This window comes from Zophobas morio, unplaced genomic scaffold (assembly GCF_036711695.1).
Source record: "Zophobas morio isolate AGI-343-1 ecotype UQ-CSIRO unplaced genomic scaffold, CSIRO_AGI_Zmor_V1 ptg000023l, whole genome shotgun sequence".
NCBI lineage: Eukaryota > Metazoa > Arthropoda > Insecta > Coleoptera > Tenebrionidae > Zophobas > Zophobas morio.
Window position 1 is genome coordinate 14,813,659 of NW_026972128.1, and position 25,185 is coordinate 14,838,843.

Here is a 25,185-nt window from a genome sequence, read left to right on the forward strand (position 1 = left end):
TTTAAAAAAATATGCCCAAAAGTGATCGTAATTATTGTTCAACCAAGTAACGAAGCTGTCAAGTGCCAAATTTATATACCTCGAATCCCATAAAATTTCTAAAATGTCGAATTCCTTGTTTGCAGAAGGAGGCAAATCAATCTTTTAAGGCAAGTTCACAGCTTTATCTGAAGGGCAAACATTTATCGTTCCGTATGTCCGACAGTGCCACTAAAAATATAAAAAAATGAAACTTATACAAAGAACAATATATTGGTTTACTAGTCGTTTTAAGTAGGTCAATACCTGACACGTCTCATATCGTTAAAGTAAATTTATTTGCCGTGGTAAACGTACGTACTCTTTGAGGTAATTTTTATTTGTGTTTTCTAAAACCGTATTACATTGCGTGTATCAAATTATGTTCATTTATATAAATAAATCAAATTGTCTTGAAAAGGAAAATACACAACAATTTGAAATTTGTGACCTCTGAAAAACACGTTGAATTTACCGAACAGTTTGGTGTCAATCTGTCAAAATTAACACTCTGCAGCATTTGTTTTTGAAAAAAATGCAACAACATGTCAAGCCTTTCAGTTTACTCTCTCTGTTGACATGTGTCAGTTTCTTAAGTTGGTTTAATACAATAAAGAATACTTTTTGGCTGTATCTAAACCGGTAGTTTCTGACTTGTAAACAAATATGTTTTTTGTTTGTCTATACTTTTGCGAAAGTCGCATAATAATGGCTCGTTTAACCGACAAAAAAACGTATAGAAGTCCTAATGATGGTCGCTTATGGCGATAGGCTTCTAAGCCACGAATAAGTGTGTGTTTTGTTCAACGAAAAACATTTGGAGCGACCTCCAATCGCTCAACAGTTAGTAGAATTGTTGCAAAATATAATAAAATAGGAAACATGAGATGTCCCAAGATGTGGAAGACCACAAATAAAGGATAACACCAAGTTGTATCTCTTGTTATCATTGGAAGACAACAGAAAACTAAGCTTTATCAAATAATGTAATAAAATTATACCTTCCTATTTAAAAAAAATCTTGAAGACGTCACAACTTTTACAAATTTGACGTAACATTATTTGACATACGTCAAAAGATGGGGAGTAAAATAAATTACATGTTTTTATATTTTTTTGAGAAAAAATGAAATTACTTTATGATAACATTTTTAACCCTGCATAACTAAAACCGCAAACAGGTCCTATGCGTATGCGTAACAAATGTTCATCAAAATCTTGTCAGTCAGAAGGTACAAATGAGTTATATACAGTTTATACGTTCTCAAAGAGTGCGTAATTTAAATTATATTTCCTTAAACTTATTTGTTCTTTTACATCTGCGTCAGTGTGCTTGTTGTTCTATTTTATTTTTTAAAAACATGGCAGTAGATGTTTCATTCTTGTCTACTTTTTATTGACTGTGTAATCGACCTTTTTAACTTTTTAAAATTAAAAACACCAGTTGATTGAAAACGGTGAAAGCCGTCTTGCATATTTGCTGATGTAAATAACACGCCCTTTATTAGTTAAAGAAATGAACAAATTTGATGAAAATGACCATTAATAAGATATGATTAGCTGCACACACTGTACTTTTTTTTTAATCTGGAATATATTTTCCAAATATATCTCACTGTTTAAAAAGTGAGGGAGATAAGGAGATATAAAGTGTTCCTTTTTTAATAATGGCGATAGTAAAACTAAATTCTCTCACTGTTTACATAAAAAACCAAAAACATCATTCATCGGAATAAATTTAGCAGTTTTATGGAACTTGGGGGACACCATCGATCTTAAAACTTAGATGGACTTTTATTTTATCTCTTTAGAACTAAAGATATCCGATAATCAGATTTCCTACTTTTCCAAAATAAACTTCTCTGCGACTGATCGACCTGTTCAGTACACCGAGTGTGGTTTTCCGTGTACCCTTATCGACTTACAGTAAATAAGAATTTTTTCTGACGACTACGAACTCGTGAAATTTACTTTCATAAATATTAAATGACGTTTGTTTCGCTTCATGACTCGCGAAACTTCGACTACTCCTTTAAAATAAACATTGAAACATTTTCAAGAAGTTGAAATGTTTCATAAAAAGTCGAAAGGTCACCTAGGAAAGCGGGAGTAACCTACCACGAAACGGCATCAATTTTCTTTAGCGGAAAAAATTGGCTGAAATCTCCAGAACTTGACCTGCCAACTCTACCCTTTACTAAATGTGGGAGTTCAAGATGATTTATAATACGGCCATTAGTTCGCACATCGTGCAAACACAATTTAACCCGGAATTCCAGACGGATGTTATCGTTATGCGCGGCAGTACAGCACAGGTGGGGACATCTATCTTTCAGAAGGTTCCACAGGGAGTTCCCGTGACGTCATAAATGTTCAGCCCACTATTGGATCAATCCAAACCGTACGGTGTTCAGGAGGCAAATTCAGTTAGTTTCTGATACTGCAAAAGGCGGTTCCATGAAAAATGAATTGTATGCAAGTTGAATTTTCGCAAACGTTTCTGTGAAAAAGCAATTTAAAAGTTATTCAATTTTTAAAACGGAGTGAGACTTGAGCGATTAAGATGTTGCGAGAAAAAAAAAAGGCTCTCGCAGTCGGTAGGATTCGAACCTACGCTCCCAGAGGGAATCTGATTTCTAGTCAGACGCCTTAACCGCTCGGCCACGACTGCTTGTGATATAACGTTGTCAGGTATGTTGTATACATAGATCAACCAGTTCACTTTAATTTCTGCTAATTATAATTCATTATTTTATTCCAATTAAACACACAACAGATAAAAATAAAGTATTTTGTTAACCAAGATCCTACCGTAAAAAATATTTATTATAAGTATATTGACCGTATTTTTTTATTGTCCTCGCAATGAAAATAGTGTAATAAAGTAATTTATCTCTTTTTCACTTTATTTAGGTAATTTCAATATTGTAGGTTTTAATTATTGCAAAAAATTTAAAATTCAGTAATTTAAAAAATATTTAGAGTTGCTATCACATATTGCGAATTTTAGCTGCTAGAAGTATTTAAGCCTTAAGGTATAGATATGTTAATTATGCTAAATCAATTCGTTCAAATATTCAAGAAATGTAGCTACCAACATACTTATAAATGAATTGTTAACGTCGTTAATTTTAACGAAGAAGAACAAACAATGTAACTGGTAACTTATTCCATAAGTTTTATTTGACTTCAAACTTAATTTATTATTCCAAAATAACCCTAAAATGAATTACATACTGTAAAGAAGCGTTGATTTTTTAAGAGTTGGACTAATTCTAGATCGTTATTAAGTAAGCTACAATGATTTTCAGTGACACTACAGCCACCCCTGTACTACAGTTTTTGACTTTTCCCATACTACTCTGTCAGTTTAGTTGTTCAGAATTCATAATTAAAGTTATTTGAAACCAATACAAAATCTTTTTAAGCCATATCCCAAGTTGATTAAATACTTTCCTTGTTTAATTATAATTTTAAATCAGACAAATCGGACGGATACGGATAGATCGATGAACAATTAAACAAAAACCAACCGCAATTTCCCTTTAAAAAAGTCAACAATTTTTTTTAATTGCCGCTTCCACCGAGAATTCAATTTATTTAATTTCTTTTTTAATAGATTTACTCTAGTCAATGGCTTTAATAATGTGAAACAAATTCGACCAAATTCAAGAATGCACATCTAAACAAATTGTATTTGCTGCCGGATTGAAGAGTTAAATATAAATTTATAATTTATTAAACGTCTTATGTCTATTCATATATCTATGAAAGACTCTCGTTTTACCATGAAGATTTTTTTATTAATAAATCGGGGGTGGCTCTTCTTAAATTTTTCACTACAATTTTATCGTCATAAGACAGACGACGATTTTTTATTAACTATTCAACTGAATTCATTAAAAATTAAACAATTTCATGCATGCAGAATGAAAATGAACTCCCGTTACTGAATTACTGCTAGAGGCCACTGTTTCAAGTGTGACCCCATTCCAGCCAAATACAGCGACTAGAAGCGCGGTTTCCATGGCAACAGTTGTTATAGAATATTTTCATTCTTTTGGACGAAATCCTTTTTTAAACAATACTAAAAAAAAAAAATTTGACAGTCCATAACTCAATAACGGCAATAAGATTCTGATTCCCGGCTTTCAAAATTCAGTTCCTTTGAGTTTTTGTCCTTCTGGTTACTGTTCAGGCCGGAACCGATGTACGTTTGGAATCGACAGGCAAAAATATAAAACGGTCTCATTATCCAAGGGTGCTCATGACTAAGAAATTAAAACAAAATCAGGACGGCCTTCCGGCATTGTCTGACCTCAGATTCTTATTTAGGAAGCTCGTGTTAGTAAAGACAGCAAGTTTCACACAAATTGAGGTCCGAGTAAGCGAGATAGCTTGATATGTAAAAAATCAAAAAATTCCGGGTCCTAGACCTTTCGAAAAAAAGGCGTCAAAAACATTTTCCTGTCTCACTGAAATTCCGTTTCTAGAGTAATTGGGCCTGTGCAATCCGTTTCGCGCATCAGTTGTTGAATATTTTCGTAATTTTAAAAGAAATTTTTCTTTAACCCATCATACTCATACACAAAATGTCAAATTCGGCAGCTTGTAACTCGCGAACGGTAATCGATTCCGATTTTTAGCTTTCACGATTCAAATCCTTGAAGTTTGTGTCCTATTGGTCAATTTTCAGGCCGGAATCGAAGTCCGTTTGGAATCGATGGACAAAAATATAAGGCGGTGTCATTTTTCGGGAATGTCCATGACTAAAATATTAAAAAAAACTGTTCCATAGGCTCGAATTAGTAAAGACAGATACTTTCACACAAATTGGGGTTGGTTTAAGCTAGATATATAAAAAAATAAAAAAAAAGTTCGAGAAAAGAACGTCAAAAAACACTTTCCTATCTAATTGAAATTCCATTTCTAGAGTGATTTGGGCCAACTGAATCCGTTTCTGCTCTCATTTGTTGAATTTCATAAATTTGCTCGAAATCTTTCATTGAATCATGCTCATTAACAAAATGTCAAATTTATAACTCGCGAACGACAGTAGGTTACAATTTCTGACTTTTAGGATTCGATTTCTTGAAATTTTTCTGTTCTACTGGTGAATCAGGTCCAAATCGATCTTCAGTTGGCTTCAACGGACAAAAATATAGGATGTTCATTTATCCGGAATGTCAATAATTAAAAAATTAAAAAAAAATCTGGACGGCCTGCAGGTTTTTTGAGTCCAGAATCTTGTTCCGGAAGCTCTAATTAGTAAAGACAGCAGTTTTCACACAAATTGAGTTCCGTTTAAGCGAGATAACTTGATATCCTAAACCTTACGAAAAAATGATGTCAAAAAAAATTGCTATCTGACTGAAATTCAGTTTCTAAGGTCATTTGGGTCTGCTGAGTCCTCTTCTGGTATCAGTTAATTAATATTTTCAGTATTTTAGACGAAATCTTTCTTTAAACCATACTCAAAAACAAATTGCCAATTTTTATAAACCATAATTCACGAACGGCAGTAGATTCAGATTTTTAGCTTCAATTCAATTGAAGTTTTTAAAACACACAAAGACAATTTTTACACAAATTGGGTTCCGCTTAAGCGACATATTTAGCTTGATATCCTAGACTAGAGTCTCTAAATATACTATATCCAATGTATATCTAGGGACTCCATCTTAAACCTTTCGAAAAAAAGACGTCAAAAATTTCTATCTGACTGAAATTCCATTTTTCAAGTAATTTGGACCTGCTGAGTTCGATTCTCGCGTGAGTTATTTAATATTTTTATTATTTTAGACGAAATCTTTTTTTAAACCATACTCAAACACAAAATGTATAACTTAATAAACCATAACTCACAAACGGCAGTGGATTCAGATTTTGGTCTTTTTGAAATCGACGGACAAAAATATAAGACGATGCCATTTTTCGGAGGTGTAGATCACAAAAAAATTAATAAAAATCAGGACGGCCTTCCGGCGTTGTCTGACCTCAGATTCTTATTTAGGAGGCTCGAATTAGTAAATACAGGAATTTTCATACAAATCGGTGTCCGTTTAAGCGAAATAGCTTTGAAAAATTCCGGATTCTTTAGAAAAAGAAACAATTTCCTATCTGGCTGAATTTCCGTTTCTAGAGTAATTTCGTCCTGCTAAGTCCGTTTTTGGCATCAGTTGTTGAATATTTTCATTACTTTAGACAAAACAATACACAATGTCAAATTTGACATAACTGGCGAATGACAGTGGACTTCGATTTCGATTTTTCCATTTAATTCCTTGAAGATTTTTAGTCCTAGTGGTCCATCTGCCAGCCAAAATCGATGGCCGTTTGGAATCGACGGACAAAAATATAGAACGTTGTCATTTTTCGGGAGTATTGGTAACTAAGAAATAAAAAAGAAATCAGAATAGTTTGTAGGCATTTTGTGAGCTCAGATTCTTGTTCAAGAAGCTCGAATTAGTAAAGACAGCAATTTTCAGAGAAATTGAGATCTGTTTAAACGAGGTATGTTCAAAATTTTTTGTGTGGATAGCTCCCAAAAGAAATGTGTGTGATCTTTACACAACAGCAGTTGTTTTCATGGTTTCTTATACTATTATTTTTATATTTTTTCCAAAAAACTAATAATATAAGAAATTCCAATTTGGCAAAAAAAAACTATTACATACATACTTTTTTTTTAAATTCATTTTGTTTGAAAACATTCCAAAAAAATGTTTTTATATAGTTTCCCCAGTTTTTCTCCGGTTTTATTAAGTGTACCGCTGATGGAAAAGTCATAAATAAGAATTACTATTATACTGTATAATGGTTAAATCCTTATTTATGACTGTCCCATCATCGGCGGTAGTAATCTATTGTTAAGGAAGTTAACTTTTATACAATGGGATACTACCATAAAATCTAATTAGAACTGGGCAAACTATACAACTATCAGTAAAGCAAAATTTTTATGTCAATATTTATTTAAGAGTCAAAATAACATTTCAATTTTGTTCATAAAAGCTTTAAAAATCTGTTTACACGCACGATGCAATTATGTAGAAATTCTAACAGATTTTTTTGGATTTCTAGTTTCATTTCATAGAGTGAAAAATGTTTGTTGGGTAATGATTTTAAAAATATGAAAAACAATAATTTTTGTAAAAAAACGAATGAAAAAGCGTAACTGTTACTAATTAAGCGATTTAAAATGTACCTAATTAGTGTTCTGAAAGAATTCTTTAACTCAGCTAGTATCTCGTAGAAAAATTCGCAATTCTCGTTATTTACAAATAACCACCGGATGAGTAACCCACCTTTTATTTATTCCATCGTTTACAGCCTCTTTTTGAAGTATTTGTCTGATTTGCCGCAAGAACCAGACAAGAAATTAGATTAACACCGTTAAATTTTATGCACCATTAATCATCATATTTTGAATAATTGAAAAGTTACGAAAAGGAATTTAATTGCTTTATGCACCTACTGATTCGATTTTACTTTCGTTCTCGGTAACCATATACACCGATTTTTTGTGTTTTTTAGAACTCTTTCGTAATAACAAATTGTCATGTTATCTGGGTTAGATTCGCAGCACAAAACTTAGCCCAACGAAAACATTCTGCTTACAGAAAATGAATGTAAGTGAATTTCCATAATTTTAAAGTTTACCAGCCGCTTTTAACAATAGCTGGAAATTGAAAGACGTTATTTGCCTAATGCGTTGTTAAAATGAGTTTGGTTGTGCAATTCGAAATATCCACAAGGCTGGGGTTAATAAATTTTACGCACGTCTTCCTCTTTTCATTAAAGCGTTACCAGCTTCCGAAGAATAACTTGCCAAAGTGAAGGTGAAAAAATGTATTCTGGCCTTCATGATGTACCAGGCATGAAAAGAGAAATTCTAAAGTACTTTATTTTTATTACGAAATTGGATGCTAATTTTGCTAAAAAATGGGTGTACATATAATAAACTATTATTTATGAGGTGTAATGACTTAACCAGTGATAACATTAGTTAATAATTTGTTTTAGTCATTCTACGCTTGCCTATTATTATCCGCCTTATTTAATTTCTAATTTCACCTTCGAGTATTTTATTTCCAAAAAACAGTTATTTTGTTGAACGAATTATTCTCACCTAAAATAAAGTTGTTAGTGTGAATGCATGTTACCTAAATTTTAAGTGGCTACTGTTTCATTATCAATTTAAGTTACGATATACTAGGCTGTCAGATTAAAGGAGCACTTGCAATTTCCGTTTCATAATTGTCAGTATCTATATTTTACTAAATTGTTTGGACCGTTTTGTGGTTTTTATAAAGTGTTTTACAAATGACCTGTTACCGCCATGTGAATTTTTTTTTGAAAAATTGTTCAACTTACCAAAGAGTATTTACATTCTACCAAAAAAATGTTTTGCTTATTGACAGTAAACAAGACAAACAGAATAAAATCAATGTTATGACGCTTGATCTGTGGAATCGTTAAGAGATAATAAGATAAGACAAATTAGTCCACTGGCAATTTATTTGCATTTTGTACACCACCTGTGCTCACAGTAAATAAAGATAAGTTAATAGAAAGTATCGGTAGACCAAACAAACGCAAACATTATGTTGGTATGGAGTGTGTGGGCATTATCATTAATGCATCTATTAATTTGGCGCAATCAGTAATCATCTAGTTAAAAAGATGGCGACATGCTTTCACACATGATGTGTTATTAATTATTATTATGCACGTAAGTAGCTACATATTTCATGACATAGAGTACGACTCTCCGCTCAGTAAAAACCACAATAAAAACAACTTCATAAAAACAATGCGACTGTAGTTAGACTTTTGCATTCGTAGTCGTAGGTTCATAACAATTAGAAAGTGAGCGCATAATGGGACCTCACGAAGTTTTGAGGTTCACCGCTGACCAAGAGCTGAGGTCGAAATTAACATGTTTGACACTGTGACAAATTTTCAGATCATGTGAATTCATTAACTGGAATCTTTATATGTAATAAAATAGTCGTACCCGGTTCTCCGTCCGTGTTTTAAATGGTGTTTACTGTTTGGTTTGGTGATATACTTGCACTGTGGTTCCCGGCGGGAAATTTCCAAGACGAACTTCATTCATTACGCATTTTTTCAAACACTAATCTTCAAACTGCTTGAAAAGGGCTGTAAGTAAATTTTGTTGAAAATTTATATTCATAATGACAAAACTTTGGTACAACTTATGACAGAATACTTAATACTTTTCGTTGCCGATTTATTCAACCAAATGCTAGAGTGTCTCAAACTTCATCAGCTTAAAAACCGAGTTACTTTTTTATTGACTTTCAATTTGATTAGATTGTATTAGTGGAGTCTGGATGAGTTAATTGTATTGTTGTTGAATACACATCAGATTTACTACTATTCATTGCTTCAATATATGTCACCTAAAATGTTTTTTATGATTTATATTTGGACTAACAGTTAATGGTGAGTCAATTTAATTAAGTTGGTTGTGAAATGAACACTCATGTGACTTAATTATCATTTAATGGTACACGGAATTTTGGTAAATTATCCACAATTTGGAAATTAATTCCATTTGTGTTGTCTGCAGATCATCTTCCGCTTCAAATATTGGTATAATACTGTCAAAAATGACGGATTTACAATTCTACATCAAATAATGTAACGAAAGATGACTGAATCGTCCGGCTTAATTGCACTCACTGTCCTCACCCATTGTATTTATCAAGTACGTAGAAGCAGTTGGTTAATACAAATTTACGCTGGATATCACTGTTTGTGTTAATAGCAAGGCGTAAAGAAAAAAATAAATCCTATGAATTAAATTAGTATAATGCATTGTTCTGTAAATTATTAACTTAAAACACAATAATTGAAAAAATTAGACAATGAGCTTTAAAAACAACATTAGTATAATAACATTTTATTACTCAATGAATCACAGTTTATGTTTTTTTGATTATGTTAATTAACTGCGATGATTTAGGAAGCATGAACTTATTAGCACCTAGAGCAGATTTTTTTCCATCATAAACTATTCAACCGATTACTTGGAGATTTTTAGATCTTAAGATTATAGTGAAAATGCTAAAACGATCATTTTTCACAAAACGATATTTTTGACATTCTCTGTACAAAATTTTCTCTTAAATGAAGGTTCTTGGTGATAGCACTATTAAGGTTTAAGTACCATACTTTTTATAATTTCATAACTATTCACAACTAAAAGCATTAATCAAAAGTTTTTGTAAAGGACACTTTTATCAAAGAACTTCGAAATTGTGTTTGAACAACCTTAAATGAGTAATTATTGAAAAATTTTAAGTGCAAAACCGATAAAATGGAATTCAGCCTTGTTGCTAATCACACAGTTCAACAATTATGTATAAACTGTGTGCTATCATTTGTGTTAAAGACAATGACACTAGCAGAAAATGAACAGTTTTGTTTCCAGTATATGCGAATCTTGGAATTTTTTCGTGAACTGTTAACGTCCATATGTAAATATTATAATATATATAAGAATTTGCAATCTTATATTGCAATCTTATATTGCAAATTCTTAGGTGTAACTACCAACATTTTATAATTTTTTTATTATCACGAACATGGTACAAACTTAATCTGAATTAATCGATTTATGCCTTCAAAAAAAATTTGCGATTTCAAAATTCCACAACAGTAGGTTTAGTCTGACACGTTTTTTAACGTGTGTTTTAAAATAAGTCAATACGATTTATTTAGTGTATGTATTCGTACTCGTATATCGAAAAATAAGCCCCCAGATTAACGCATTTGTGTTATTTATTACCTACATCATTGAGGAAATATATTATTTTATTTCCATTTACTAAGTAGGTGAAATTTTTAGGGTAAATAAGTAGCAAGAGATTTGACTTTGGTCTTTCTTTTTTTGAAACACAAATTCAAAAAATGGCTCTTATTTCGACTTTGCTCACACTTGTTAAGTAAACTGGGTTCATTTTTGCTAAGATTGAAGATTGATTACATTTTCGTGGTACAATTCTACAAACTGAAACCAAATTCCTACTTTAAATAATGTCATTTAAAAGTTAAAATAAAGTGGAGTAGTTACTTTTGAGGAACGAAATTAAAGCTATGATCATCTTTATAAACTTTTGGATATTTTTGAAGACACGAATTGTAAATTTTCATGGTAAACAGACATTTTTCAATGTAAATTTTAATTACAGCGATTTTTCTTGCACGCCGCTAAATATGTAACGTTTTGTCAATTAATGTGATACATGTGCGACAATAGAAACACGCGACAAGTAAGATCCGCATTTGCCGGTCTTCTCCGATCTATTTGTCTCCACAGTTTCGTTTTCACTAGTTCGTTCCAGATGCTTTCATTTCGAAGGACTTAACCAAACGAAGATCTTATAAAAACGACTACGTGCATCTGTGTGTTTGCACTACCGTTCCACGAAAATGCATTGTTTGTACCTACCGTCAAAAAGTTACTTTTCGTGCCAGCATTCTTATGTCAAAATGGAAGTGTTCTCAGCAATGACTTTTTTAAGCTGCTCATAGTAAAACACAGCTGCAATCAAAATGCGTGATTGTCAATATTTGTACAGAAAAAAAAATAGTGCACAGTGTATATTAAAATAACTAACTTAAACCTACAAAAAATACATTTGTGAACTTTAATTTATCCAAAATTCTGTTTTAAACCACGACAGATATTTCAGTATTGATATTATTATAAGTTTAGGAAATTTTTCGTCACGTATAGGTACATTTGGATGAGTGTTCAGTCTTGTCAGAAATATTCCGTTAACAAATTTCCATTAAAAACACATCTTTTGTATTTTTATGCGCATTTAGTTGCTTTGTTGTTACTTCAAGGTCAGCATTCTTTTTAATGACAGGTACTAGTTTATTGAGATTCCGATAAATCAATGATTGTTCAAAGTAGCAATGCAAATAAACTTTTTCCACTAGTAGCATTACAATGGCTAATTGTCGACTTGTCTAGAGGTCTGTAATTTGGAAAATTGTGAACCTTGGTCAATAATGTAAACGTGAAGTTGGCCACCTAATGTGACAACTGTCCACAACTGTCAGAAAAACTGAGACATAACCTGAAAACGATCATTTTGGAAAATTTGCTTTTAAATTATGCCCTGGAATGATTTCCAAACCCTGAATTGATTATAAATTGAGGATAAATTGGTGAAACAACGTTGATGAAGTTGATGGGAGTGAAAATGAAGTTTACGGTACTGAAACTGAATCATGGTTCCGATTTGGTTTGACTTGATTTGCCGTAGATGAGCTTTGGACGATTTCGGCGATTTTTTTTTAATTGAAGATCGAGCCGTCGTTGTATCCTTCTGCTATGCTGGAGGATTTCCATTCCCCGTGTGGCTTTAACGATAAAAGGTCCATACCTTTTTCAGCCAAATTTGTCGCGGTCGCGTAAATACGACGGAATGAGGAGGGGTACATGATGGTTCACTTTACAACATTTTTCACACAAAAATCTATTAAAAACGGGAAATATGGAGGAAATTAAAACAAAAGTTCTGGACCATTTCTGGATTGTCAAAAAATAATAAAATTCCAAAGCTTACTAAAATGACGTGAGTACACGTTTTTATTGATGCACTTCAGAAAAAACATTTTGAAAATTCGCAAACCTCAAATGGGCTACTAGTGGAAAAAATAGTATATTAACCACGTTTGTGAAGCCAATTCTAGACCTCGCGCTTTAGAGCCCTCGACGCTGCGCGTCTCAGGTTCTAATTTGCGCTCGGTCTAGAATGTCTGTCTTCACAACCTTAGTTAATAATATACTATTTTATATCCGCTCAAGATAAGCAAAAGATTGTCGAAAATTAAAAACCCTGATTTCATCCACGGAGAAACAATAGTCATTTTAATATATATGTAATTGTACAATTTAAATTAAACAGACCTTGCAACAGAAATCCGATCCTTTTATTTTCTGTTAAATTATAGACATTCTTATCACTTTTAATTGTGGTTTAGTTATGACTTTTAGTTCGGGTATTTTTAACATGAGAATGTCAAAGATCAATGGAACAAAATAAAATAAACAAAACTAGTGGGTCTTTTCCATCATAATCAAATTACTAAATGGTTTACAACGTTTTGATATTTTTTACCAGTCTAACTGCAGACGTTGTGTTGCATTACGTATTTGTATTCAGAACGTTATTTTTGTATCTACAAAAATTGTATTACTTAATCATCAGGGATTGGACAGCACAAAACAGCAACTATCGTAAAAATTACCCGAAGTTCGCTTGCGCCCTCTTCAAGTTCCATGTTTTTGGCATTTTCAGTAACATCCATTTTAAATCAACTCAAGTTTTGACACTAACAAACAGTGGCTAAAAAAACATACAAATGAAAAAAATTGCAACCAAAACTGACTGCGTGAATGTCATATTGTATATTTTTAACAAATAAGTTTTCTGTTTAAAATTACGGCCGAAAGTGGAAAGTGTGTTATACAGGGTTATTCAGCTAAGATGACCCATTTATGTTTTTAAAATAGGCAACCCAAAATACCGATTCCACCTGAATCTGGATTACAAAAAAATGTTTCAAAATTAAATTGTATCAAAGTTTGCTAAATGTACAGAAACGTCAGTGTTGACGTTGGTCAGTGTCAGAAAAACGCCAATGCATTCAATAACGAGAAAACCGACATGATCCTTAGTTATGGACACATTATGGAGAATGACACAAAAAGGCTAAGCGTACAGCACAATTGTATGCCCGAAGATACCCTGACCGTGTGGCCCCAACACCCAAAATTTTCAAGAGGCTAGAAAATTCGTTGCGTAAGAAAGTGGCCTGCTAACAAGAGGAAATGGAATCAGACTGCTACTAGCTTGGAAAATGAACTATAACTTCTTGCACAAGTTAATGAGAATCCTCATATGAGAGTTATGGGACAAATTGCTATTGCTAGACAAATAAATAAATTTCATCCTAACCGCTCTAACCATCTGCACCTGGAGCATGCACTTCGACCCACAAACTAACCACAAAGATTGGATTTTTATAACTTTATAAGAAACCAAATCCAAATTAATCCCAATTTTATTGAGTGTGTTTTGTTCAGTGAAGAAGCCAAAGTCAGCAATTTATTACAGTTGCATGACAGTCTTAAATTTATTGAATGTGTTTCGTTCACCTACCAGGACATAAAAAAACACAATTTGCCCTCAAAAATCTCTTTTAGATTCGGCAAACATGTCGGTTTTCTTGTTATTATCGTAAGAATGCATAGGCATTTTTCTGACGCTGACGTTTCTATACACTTATATGTATAGGCAAACTTTGATACAATTCAGTTTTGAAACATTTTTTGTAATCCAGGCTCAAGTGGAATCGGTATTATGGGTTGCCAATTTTAAAAACACAAATAGGTCATCTTAGCTGAATAACCCTGTATACACAATCCGGATGTAGTGCTCTTGACCAGCCTCAGACCATTTTGCCAGCCTTCGCTAACGCTCGGGCGCAAACATCGTCCTGGTAACGATCACCTACATCCCTTGTAGTATAAATAACTATTGATCATCTCAACATACGTCTTGTCACTGTTTAAAATATTTCTTTATTTATTTATTATTCCAAAAAAGTACCTAGAGAGCTGCTGAAGGTAACCCTATCGTGTCCTGAACATTTGAAGAAAACTATAGATAACATCATAAAATAAACAGATGCATACACTTTTTTTAAAAACCTGTTTAATGATTCGACAAATACAAACAAGTTAGTGAACTACAAGTAATGTCTTCGGGCAATAAACCTTTATAATTTTTTTTTTAAATCATTAGCTCGATGTCAGCTGACGAAGTGGAATGGACTAATAATAGTTATTTATGAGCCAAGGCGGTTAAATTTAGCTTTTTATGACGAATGTGGAATTTGATTAGAATTTAGCAAATAAATAGAGTAAGTATTTTATTACAGATTTTTATAAAACAACGCTTAAAGCACACATTTGGTACGAAGTTTTCTTTACAATTTTTTAAAATAACATCATCAATATTTCAGAAAGAATGAGCTTGTCTTCATGATAATTTTAAAGTGCATCTAAAATTTCAAAGTAATCGGTACGGTCGTTAAGGAGATTATCCATCTAATGAAATCGCTAATAGACGAATAGTAATACTAAGTTTTAAAATGCTCATATTTCAGCAATTCATAAATTCATTCAACAACCTAATGCTATAACATCTTTTTACATAGACAATATTTATTGTGTTGTTAGGCTTCAGTCACTAGGTATTTAAATAAAAAAGTGTAACTATTTATAAAAGGATTTCATTAATAGTGTTAACCACAGAATGATGATTTATGAGGAGACGAGTTAAAGTGCAAACTGCAAATGTGTAACGTTTATTTATGGAGAATGTTTTGGCCATGTGCATTTTATAAGAATGTCTCTAGAACTTTTATCTTCTCTATGTAAATGTTTCATTGACGTAAACATTTGAAAAGTACCCACCAATCAACTTTCATTCAGTAATTCACCGGGTATTTTTTCCATTTTTGACGTAACGTTTCCATGAAAATGAAATATCAGCACAATCGCACATAATACAACACAGCGAACAAGTTAATGATAGAGGACACGATTGTTAACCTTCAGCGGTGCTTCGCACTCAAAGGGAGGGACATGTCACCGTGAACCATTACGTCCAGTCGGACGGACGTAGGTGGTGGACTTTGAGGCGCGCCATTAGCCCGTCATTCTGTATTCCGTCCTCAGCGTCCACTTCCTGGAGGAGAGCGTCGCCGGCGAGCACGTGGTGATGTTGTCGTGTGTGGTGTTTCAGGGACGGCGGCGGGGACGGCGGAGAAAGACGTGGCGGAGCTCGGCGCGTGCCCAGTCTACGGCTAGCGAACGGGCGGGTGGCCGCGGCTCAGTCCGAAGAAGAGATCCGCTCGCCGCCGCCGCGCCGCTTGGCCAAGGATGACTCCATCAAGATCAGCATCGAGAACACCAACACGTGCACCGACTCCCTGGTGACCGCACTCGATGACGAGACGCTGCTCATCGCGGACTACCTCTCCAACGACATGAACTACAAGGGCAGCGGCAAGGTCCACTTCGGCGTGGACGATGTCTCGCTGTACGGCACCCCCAAGGAGGAACCGGGGCCCACTCCCCTCGGCTCGGCTGAGGCTGGGAAGCAGAGCTTCATCAAGAACCAACTGCAGGCCCTTTTCCAGCCCACTGACAACAAACTCGCCATGAAACTCTTCGGCTCCAAGAAGGCCCTCATGAAGGAGCGAATACGGCAGAAGGCCGCCGGACACTGGGTCATCCATCCTTGCTCCAGCTTTCGGTAAGTGGTAGCTTTAAGGCCTTTTAGTCATTTAAACAAGTTTTCACACGGAAATCACTAAAATATTTGCTAACCGCATAATCATAATGTGACCAGAGATAACAAGTTAACATGATATAATTTCCTGCTTATTTGAAAACATTAATGATTTGATATTTTTCCATTATTGACAAAAACTAACTATGAACGCTTTTCAAATGGGTCGCAACACAGGTCTAATATTAAAAGCACCTGACTATCAAAACGCCCATAAAATTATTTCCGAAAATAACCCGTAAAATTATACAATTCAATGCAAGCTTGGCTAAAACTAGAGAAGTTTCTCTTATTGTTATTGTCTCCAAAACGGCGTTAATTAGACGCTGGCATGTTTAAAAAGAGGTGGGACAAATGATAAGGATCATCGAAAACGGTTTTACATCATCGCTTAATTGAAGTTTGGTAATCCAGACAGATTAAATAGACGCGATTTGAATAATTCAGTCGACCATTGATGCTGGGGGCGGTTTTAACTCAAAAAAGGCTTCACGTGCGCGTGAGAGGCTGAGGTATCACTTAGGATCAAATTTTTTTGTTCTTCGTTATCAGTAAAAATGTCTGCGTTGATAAAAATGATGAAAATAGAGGCCTATTGATTTCGCATCTTTAAATGTGAAGAAGTATCCATTTAAAAGTCGTTTTCTTAGATGATGTACGCTCCTGACGTGTTTTACCCTTGCAACTCTTACTACCGTCGCGTGAAGTTTGCGATTATTTTTAGCTACAGGGTGAGAACCATTGAAAATGTAGCATGGAACTTTGCTTAATTGGTTTCTAATTATAGAATTCTAGATCGATATATCATAATCGCCCCAAACAATTGACTATTAACATAATTTTCCAAAATTTTTGTATGTTTGGCCCCGAATTGATATCCTTCCGGATCTGCTTTTTATACTTCCTATTTGTGAAGGTGAACTGCTAAAATGCAACACTTGTATTTATTAAAAAATATTCTAGAATTTCTTTAAGAACGATCGAAATCGTTGTATCAATTTGTAGGTCTAAAATATAGTATTTACAAAATATCATGGCGACCAATCGTTCAGTGTTTTTAAAATACTAACAAGTGTTACACAATTTTTGTTTAATATTACGCTAAAATATGTCGATTCATCAAATATAAAAAAAAAAACAAATGCACAACGTTTGCATTTTCAGATGTAACTGTAGCAATAGAAATCAGATGAATTTCAGAAAAAAAAAACGGAGAAAGGATGTTTCCCTGTGGTTTTCACACTACATCTTCCTAATATGTATATAATGGATAATAATTAACGGGCAAGTGCATTTGTAATTTTTGCTTATTAGTAATACATTATTTCGCTTTCGTAATAACCCCGTGTTGGAAAGCCACACTTTCTTATAAAATTAGATTTTATCATGTTTGTTTTGTGAAAACCTCTATAAAGGAAAAACTAGCGTTATAAATAACACCCCCGCAGCCCCTGCGCCGTGGGGACGCAAATTACAAGGGATTTTGCAAATTGCACAAGTACGGACAACGTAAAACGAGAAAAACTGGTCTCTCAGCAATAATACGCTTTCGCTTCAAGTGTTTGTTTATACGTCGGGAGAATTCACGTAGAAATTTGTTTGATTTGAATGAATCTGTTGCTTCAAAACATAGGACTAAAATTATTAATTAAGCCACAGTTGAAGAGAATGTTTTGAATTTTGTTATTAAATATTATACTCCTAATTCTTACACAGCGCTAGAAAAAAAAAAGGGAAAAAAGAACGGCGAAGTCTGGCATCGAACTTACGAGGTCGGGTCCACATCCTGACGCCTTAACCACTTGACCATAGTCGCTTATATCCTGAGTTAATGGTAATATGTTATTATACTGTTTTATTTTTTTTTTGTGAATATTTGAATGTTTAGGAAAAAGACTCAAATCGGATTCGTACACCATAAGTGTAGGAGTTTATTATTATATAACACTGAAATCATTTTAAAATCGAATTCTTTGACTCTGCGTCATCATCATTAGCGTTTAACCATCTACATGACATTCCTAATATATGTACAAAATTTAACAACAATCGGTGCAGCAGTTTCGGAGATTACGCGTCTTATAAAATTCGACGCAGATGCTAGACAGACAGACACACACACAGAAACGGGAGACCAATTTTTTCATAATCTAGGGGCCATGAAACGTCGAGAAAACATAAAAGTGGCCATTCGTCCGATCGACCCGCTCAGGAAGTAAAAAGTAATTTAAATAAAAAAGTTACAGACATAGACTTAAAAAAAGTATGATAATTTAAGTCCCCATAAAAGCAGACATTTCAAAATACATTAAATTCCCCGTAATGCTACACCACCGGCCATAACATTTTTGTTATTAATATGTGAAAAAATTAAAGTTCTACATCGGCAGGTAACAAAATTGTTTCGGAAATATCAACAGTTTTGGAAGAAATATTCAGTAGCGACGGCATCGGCAGTACATAAATTTGGTCACGATTTTTTTCTTTTTTTATTTTCTAAGTGAAACATTGTTTAAAATCAATGAAAAGTCTCTGTTTCTTGTAAATATTAAAGCATAACACAGATTTTATTTTGTCCTGCAAATAGGAAAGTACCGTGCAAACAGAAAAGTTTGAACATACCTCTCTACTTTCTCTCTATCTACTTAGTTTCTAGAATAAAATTTTGACAAAATTTTTAATTATTATTGGTGATGGTAGCAGGGATTTAGATAACTTTTTTTGTAACGGGGAAGTCAAACAATAAATTTTACGAGTCAAAAAACCTAGAAAACGATAAAGCAAACCCGTGATAAACACAACTACTAATTACTTATTAATTATTTAGTGCATACTCAGTCGAGCTCTACTCATTAAATGAAATTGGTTGGCAATAGTTAATTAGGCCTGTGTGACGTATGCCAGATGCAAACCCTCTGAATAACTAAATTATCGCAGTTTTACTTTCGTATGCTGAAATCTTTTAAATAAATTCTGAAAACAAAAACAAAGAATTATTATTTCCAATCAATAGGCGTACTTTTAGGAATAGATAATAGAATTCAAAGGATACCGATAACGGATAATGATACTAGAATGGTAGGCACATGTTGGAGGCGATAATATTTACGATAACGTTACTGTATTGTGTATGATATCAGACTAACTGAATGTAAGGCTGTAGGCAGAATTATAAAGAGAAATATTTGACGCGATGAAGTCTAAGAAATATGAAAAAGGGAAGACTGTTTATTTATTTGCTTATTATTTGTCGTAGTAAGATAAATGCACATTAACGACCGCATAAAATTAATTGTTGCTGTTATATTCGATAGAAGGTTATTTACTTATAGTTGACCTGACAACATCAAAATCTTAGTCTACTAGCGGCATCACCGCTGAATTGTGTGTCATATTTGTTAAATCAATCAGTAAAAATTTGTCTCACTTATAACTTTAATACACTAAAATTAATACTTTTCTCTATACAATACTTCTGTTACTTGGTCTGCACTTTTTCACACTGTAAACGTTCACTGAAAACGTTTTTGATTGTATTTCTCGGAATTTGAGCAACATTTTGGCTTTGAGGAACATTGATATCTTCTATTTTTTTTTTAATTTTTGGTGTAAATTAAATCATATAGAAATATTTCAGGTGTAAACGTTTAAGCAACAAAGTGTGATTAAAATCTATTTAAGTATATTGTATGTATATCATATAATAGTTATATAATTTAAGATAATTTATAATAATTATCGCACAAGGGTTTTTATACTGCAATTGAAAATATTTCAGCTTTTTTAGGAAAGAAGTATTTATTCCAAATTTGTTCTTTGAAATAAGCTATCTGGTAACAATCGTTCACTTATTTGAAAAATAAGCTTACGTACCAATAGAAAATATCTTTCAGTTATAATTCACCTCGCACTGCTACCGAGTTATACAGTTGATACTAAGTACGAAAATTCTATGCTACAAATAGCAAAATGTGAGTAAGACTAATCTTATTAGTCCGTCAAAATTGTTAAATTACTGGATAGCGTAATTGAATTTCGCGCTGTTCGTTCCACAGCTAACTACTGTAGATAATTGTTGCAATTAAATTGGTAATTATCTTTTTTTCTTACGCATTTACATTTGAAGAAAAAATTAATTTGCAAATATGATTTGCTGTGGAAATAAATTCTACTACGGTACATTGATATACAGAGAAGAACGTAAAATGTCTAGTTTTATCACTGTATTTCTGCTTTGGAGATTTGTATATTGTAATATTAAGTTGAACAAAGTTTTGTGTTTGACAGAATACGGACGAAAAGAAAATATTCTGTAATTTTACCGACTGTATAACTATTGTACTGCTACTGAGTTGTAGTGCTGAGTGTAGTTGTCTCGAATAATATTCTTAGCAATGAAATATTTCACTAATGACCTAATTAATAATAGTTGTACACACAATTTCCGTATATGTTTAGCTTACCCACCTACCTTTTTTGCAAAATACGCGCTCCTTTCACATTAAAAATGCATTAACCTATTAGCTTTCGAGGATAAAAAAGAAATTAGCTGCTTGGATTTTAACATATTCGGATTTGCAGACTGAATTCAGACCGGGCACATCTCTTTTTGTCCCTTAGCAATGTAATGCTGCACAATAATAAAACAGCGTTACAACGTTGCACATTCTAATTAGACAACTGTTATGAAACATTTGTGAAAGGGTTTTTATCCAGAGAAATTCGACGTAAAACTAAGAGTAAGAGGATTGTTAAGTTAATACCCTTTGTGCCACCGCCATTCGTTGATTATTTCCGGACAAAAGGACAAGTGGAACCTTCTGTTTAAAAATGCATATTCTGGTGTTTTTATACGAAAAGTTTGCAAAGAGCTTTAAACCCCGTGAAACACTTAGTAAAATTGGGTACACCTGTAATATGGCCCACGTGTTTATTTTGTAATTAAAACGAAAACCGGAAACTTGCGAGCTTTGTAAGTAAAGCTTTGTTTTTCTTTAATTTACCCCGTGAACTCTACAAGTACTAGCGGATTACATGACTTTATAGATACCGGTCCAAAGATTATATTAACTTTAATGAACTCATGAATAATTTTAACGACCTGGGATGTTTTATTGCACCCACAGCTAATTTCCAGTGTAGACCATGAATGAGATTTTAATTTATAGTTTAATGAAATGAACTTGCTTTGAATTTTTATTTCGTTTCCACTGTCCTCAGAACTAATAACAAATGCCATTCATTAACATGAACATGACACGAGTAAGATGAAAACTAATTTAATGTAGCACATGGAAATCTAAAATGATACAATGCAGATGTTTTACAAAAATGTTAATTGAGAAGGTCAGAACGACATTTCACTGTGTTCTGATACTTCCGATATTATGCTTAGTTCGGAAGGAATATAGGAGCAGTAGGAAGATAGGTTGCCACAGCGCAGCGGTCCTCCATAATACCGCGGTTCTTGCAAAAAAGGAAACATTAAAAATTTGTTGATGTATCAAAAGAGCTTCAGTTAAAGATAAACGACTACATTACAACTTGTTTCAAAGCCCCGTTACTTAAAAATAATAATAATAATAGCAGTCGTACTTTATTTGCATTCCTAGCAACCGACTGGACAAAAGTCGGTCAGATTAATGTAGTAATCTTTATACATATAAATTTTGCAACCTCAGCAGACATGAATATTTCCCACAACATACGATGCTTTATTTTGCTATCGTCTTTCACTCGTTGATACGTTATGTGCATTATTTTTCTCACTGAAGAAGTTACCTCCCGAGCGTAAACAAGGAAGTAATAGGGTCCATCCCACGAATGGTTACTTTCGCGTTTTCTCGATGTTTCAGGACCCCTAGAGTATGAAAAAGTAGGTCTCGCGTTTCCGTCTGTCTGTCGTCTATATCGACAGTGGTAACTGCTGCTAGTACCATTAATTTCTATAAACTACATTTTCGTTGTTAAATTCGGAATCCTTCTTTTCAGGTACCATTATTTTTTTATGTGCCGAGACAACGCTCTCTTGTTTTATTATTGACACCGTCCTGCTTAAAATTTAGTATCTGCCTTTCAGCCACTTCCTGATCTATTATCACCTGTTCCAAGCGTTTGTTACTGAAATCCCTGAATTACATGGATGCATATTAAAAATTTAGCCCAGCATCAGTAAGTTTGGCTCTGCATCTCCGTTTCGCATCTACCGATTTCTCCAGAGGCGGAATAAAAAGTTGATGAGGATATTCTACGATTTTACATTGTGAAGGTTGCGATTCTTCTAACTCCTATTCTGACCCTACACCTTTCCTCAAGATCATGCTGACCCATAACCGTAAAATTTTACACACTAACTTACTGCTGTTAAATTGGATCGGTGCATCTGAAATGTCAATCCGTTGTAATTGTGTCGTTTGGTTTCTAATCCAATCCAATTTGTCTACTAAAAGCGGTTTATTGACTAATACGAGGCCCACTGTTATTTATTACTGTCTAATAATGACCCCTTGTCGCTTGAATACGTCTGTAGAAATGGCTTCACAGCTAAGGTAAAAAAAAGATAGGGAACGAAGTCCAATTAATTATATGACCTTGTTAGCGGATTTATTTGATTTTTGGTAGGTTCTTTCTTTTTTAGCGAGCGCGAGCGATCGATACATGCTTAGGTGAATTTCCTATCTGCGGGCAAATTTGCGATTGTAAAAAAGTTCGATTTAATTAACTCACCGACGAGGTTTGATTATACTTTCGAAAAATATTGTTGCGTGAATTCTAATTTGCATAAATGTTCTCAATAAAAAATATTCATGCATTTATTAATCTGTGAGATGAAATATAAGACAAGAGGATGCTCAATCATTGTAGCTTTCTTACGGTAGTGTGATACTTAAAAATTCGCCTGACTAGAACACATGTTCATTCCGAGCTAACATGTTTCGCATTAACCTTACGTCAATCTACAAATTAGACATGATGATTTTACTGCACTTATGTAACTCTTCTGGCAGTTATGACTTAAACAGTTCTTTGATCATTTTTTTATGTTTAATTTGTAAATTACATAAACGTAGCTTACTTATACTAGCAAATTATAAACATTCGCAGAAATAATTTCCAAATATTAAGTTAATGAGCGAAACTGCTTAAGTTGTGTTAACAAATCATGATATTTAGAAAGAAATGAAGTGTTATAAAACTAATAAAGATGTCTGTGCAAAATTAATTTTATTTTAAATTTTAAGTTTCTCTTTAAGTTGTTTGCTTTAACGAATGTATATTCAGTAAAACAGAAAAAAAATGTTTTATAATAAAATATGACCTAGGCATTAGTATAGTCGTACATCCTGATGATAACAAAATTATGAACTTACATGTATGTTCAAACGTGTTGGTAGAAACAACAGTGTAGATTGCAAAAACTGAATCGTGACAAAATTACCAGAAAATCAGGTATAATAAAATATTCCACTATACAACACACTTTCCTGTGCAAAAAGTACATGATCTATTCATAATACATAGGTGCTATAGATAAATCATACCCATCCACCTACATATTATAACATTCTAATGATTGTCAAATAAATAGAAAAAGGAAATGCAATTTGCGGTTAATTATTTGGGGTACATTATCACTATTTTTTTAGTAATAACATGAAGCACGAATATTGTATCAAAATTGACGGTCTCTACAATTGGAAGTTTGTTATTTCATTGCTGTTTTTTTTTAAGTCAAAGTCAAGGTTGTAGCTCTATAAAATGCATTCCAGTTGTTGGCAACTTAACAAAGTGCATGTTAATTAATTACAAGAACAGGCAAATTAGAATAATTTAAATTCCACTATTCAGTAAAGTAGTTTTTACAAGAATGTTCACTTGGTTATGGTTGATGCATTAGTTCCGCAAGTCTAGTTTTTTTTAAATCCGCTTAATATTTTGACCTCCACATTTTTAAGCAGTTACAGCTAAGGTGTTCTTTATATTTTTTTAATCATAGTTATCAATTATCCTGTAACAATTAGGTGTAATCACATAGTGATTTTGTGTCGTACTGCAATTGCATACACGTGTTTGTTTTATTGATACGTAGTGTGCAAAATGCATTTCCGACATACGGTGTATGAAAATGTCTAAATTTGTATAGTACCTTTACTTATAGCTGACCCAGGATCTAGCTACATAGAATGATAATGAATTTTATTATTTTTGCTTTTGGTTTCTGTATATCGAACTTGTAAAACTCTAATGACTTTCATTACTGTGACGCGTTTTCAGAAACGAATATGATTTTCCGCAAGTGTTACATAAAATCTACGGTCAGTAAAATTTCGGATAATTATGCTAATTAAAAAAAAATCTAAAGTTTCGTTAATAAATAGCCGACTTCCTACAATAAATATTTATTGAGTCATTAACCTTTGCTTAACTGTTCATAGGTACTTATACAGAGAAACTTGACAAAAATGTCATGTGCAGCTTGTCGCTTCGTATGTGTCAGAATTTTTTGACATTCTTAGGTAGCATAAGCTAGTGAAGTATTATATAATCGGATCCTTTGGGCTAGTATCGAATTGAATGTTTGTTCCACGTTTCATACTTTATTAAGTTCGAAAATGTTGATTTCCAGTTTCCGTCTGTTTGTCGGGGTTTGTCTGTTGGCAGTTTACGGGACAGATAACCTACGAAATTATTGAACTGGTTGCTGGGAACTTGGCGGTATGCTTTAAGATTATCGTTTATATTGTATAAAATAATGAAT

At 33.2% G+C, this 25,185-nt stretch overlaps 1 protein-coding gene and 1 non-coding gene across 9 annotated transcripts in view; one reads left to right on the top strand and one right to left on the bottom strand.

Moving 5' to 3' along the window:
• Ih (I[[h]] channel) overlaps positions 1 to 25,185 on the top strand; it is a 196,989-nt gene that overhangs the window by 116,747 nt on the left and 55,057 nt on the right. For all 8 annotated transcript variants that reach the window (XM_064062914.1, XM_064062915.1, XM_064062917.1 and 5 more), the window contains one exon: positions 15,879 to 16,391. In XM_064062914.1, the coding sequence (XP_063918984.1) occupies positions 15,879 to 16,391 (513 nt within the window). The remainder of the gene's footprint in view (positions 1 to 15,878; positions 16,392 to 25,185) is intronic.
• Trnas-aga (transfer RNA serine (anticodon AGA)) lies at positions 2,608 to 2,689 on the bottom strand. The gene has a single exon. It is a non-coding gene; the product is annotated as a tRNA-Ser (tRNA).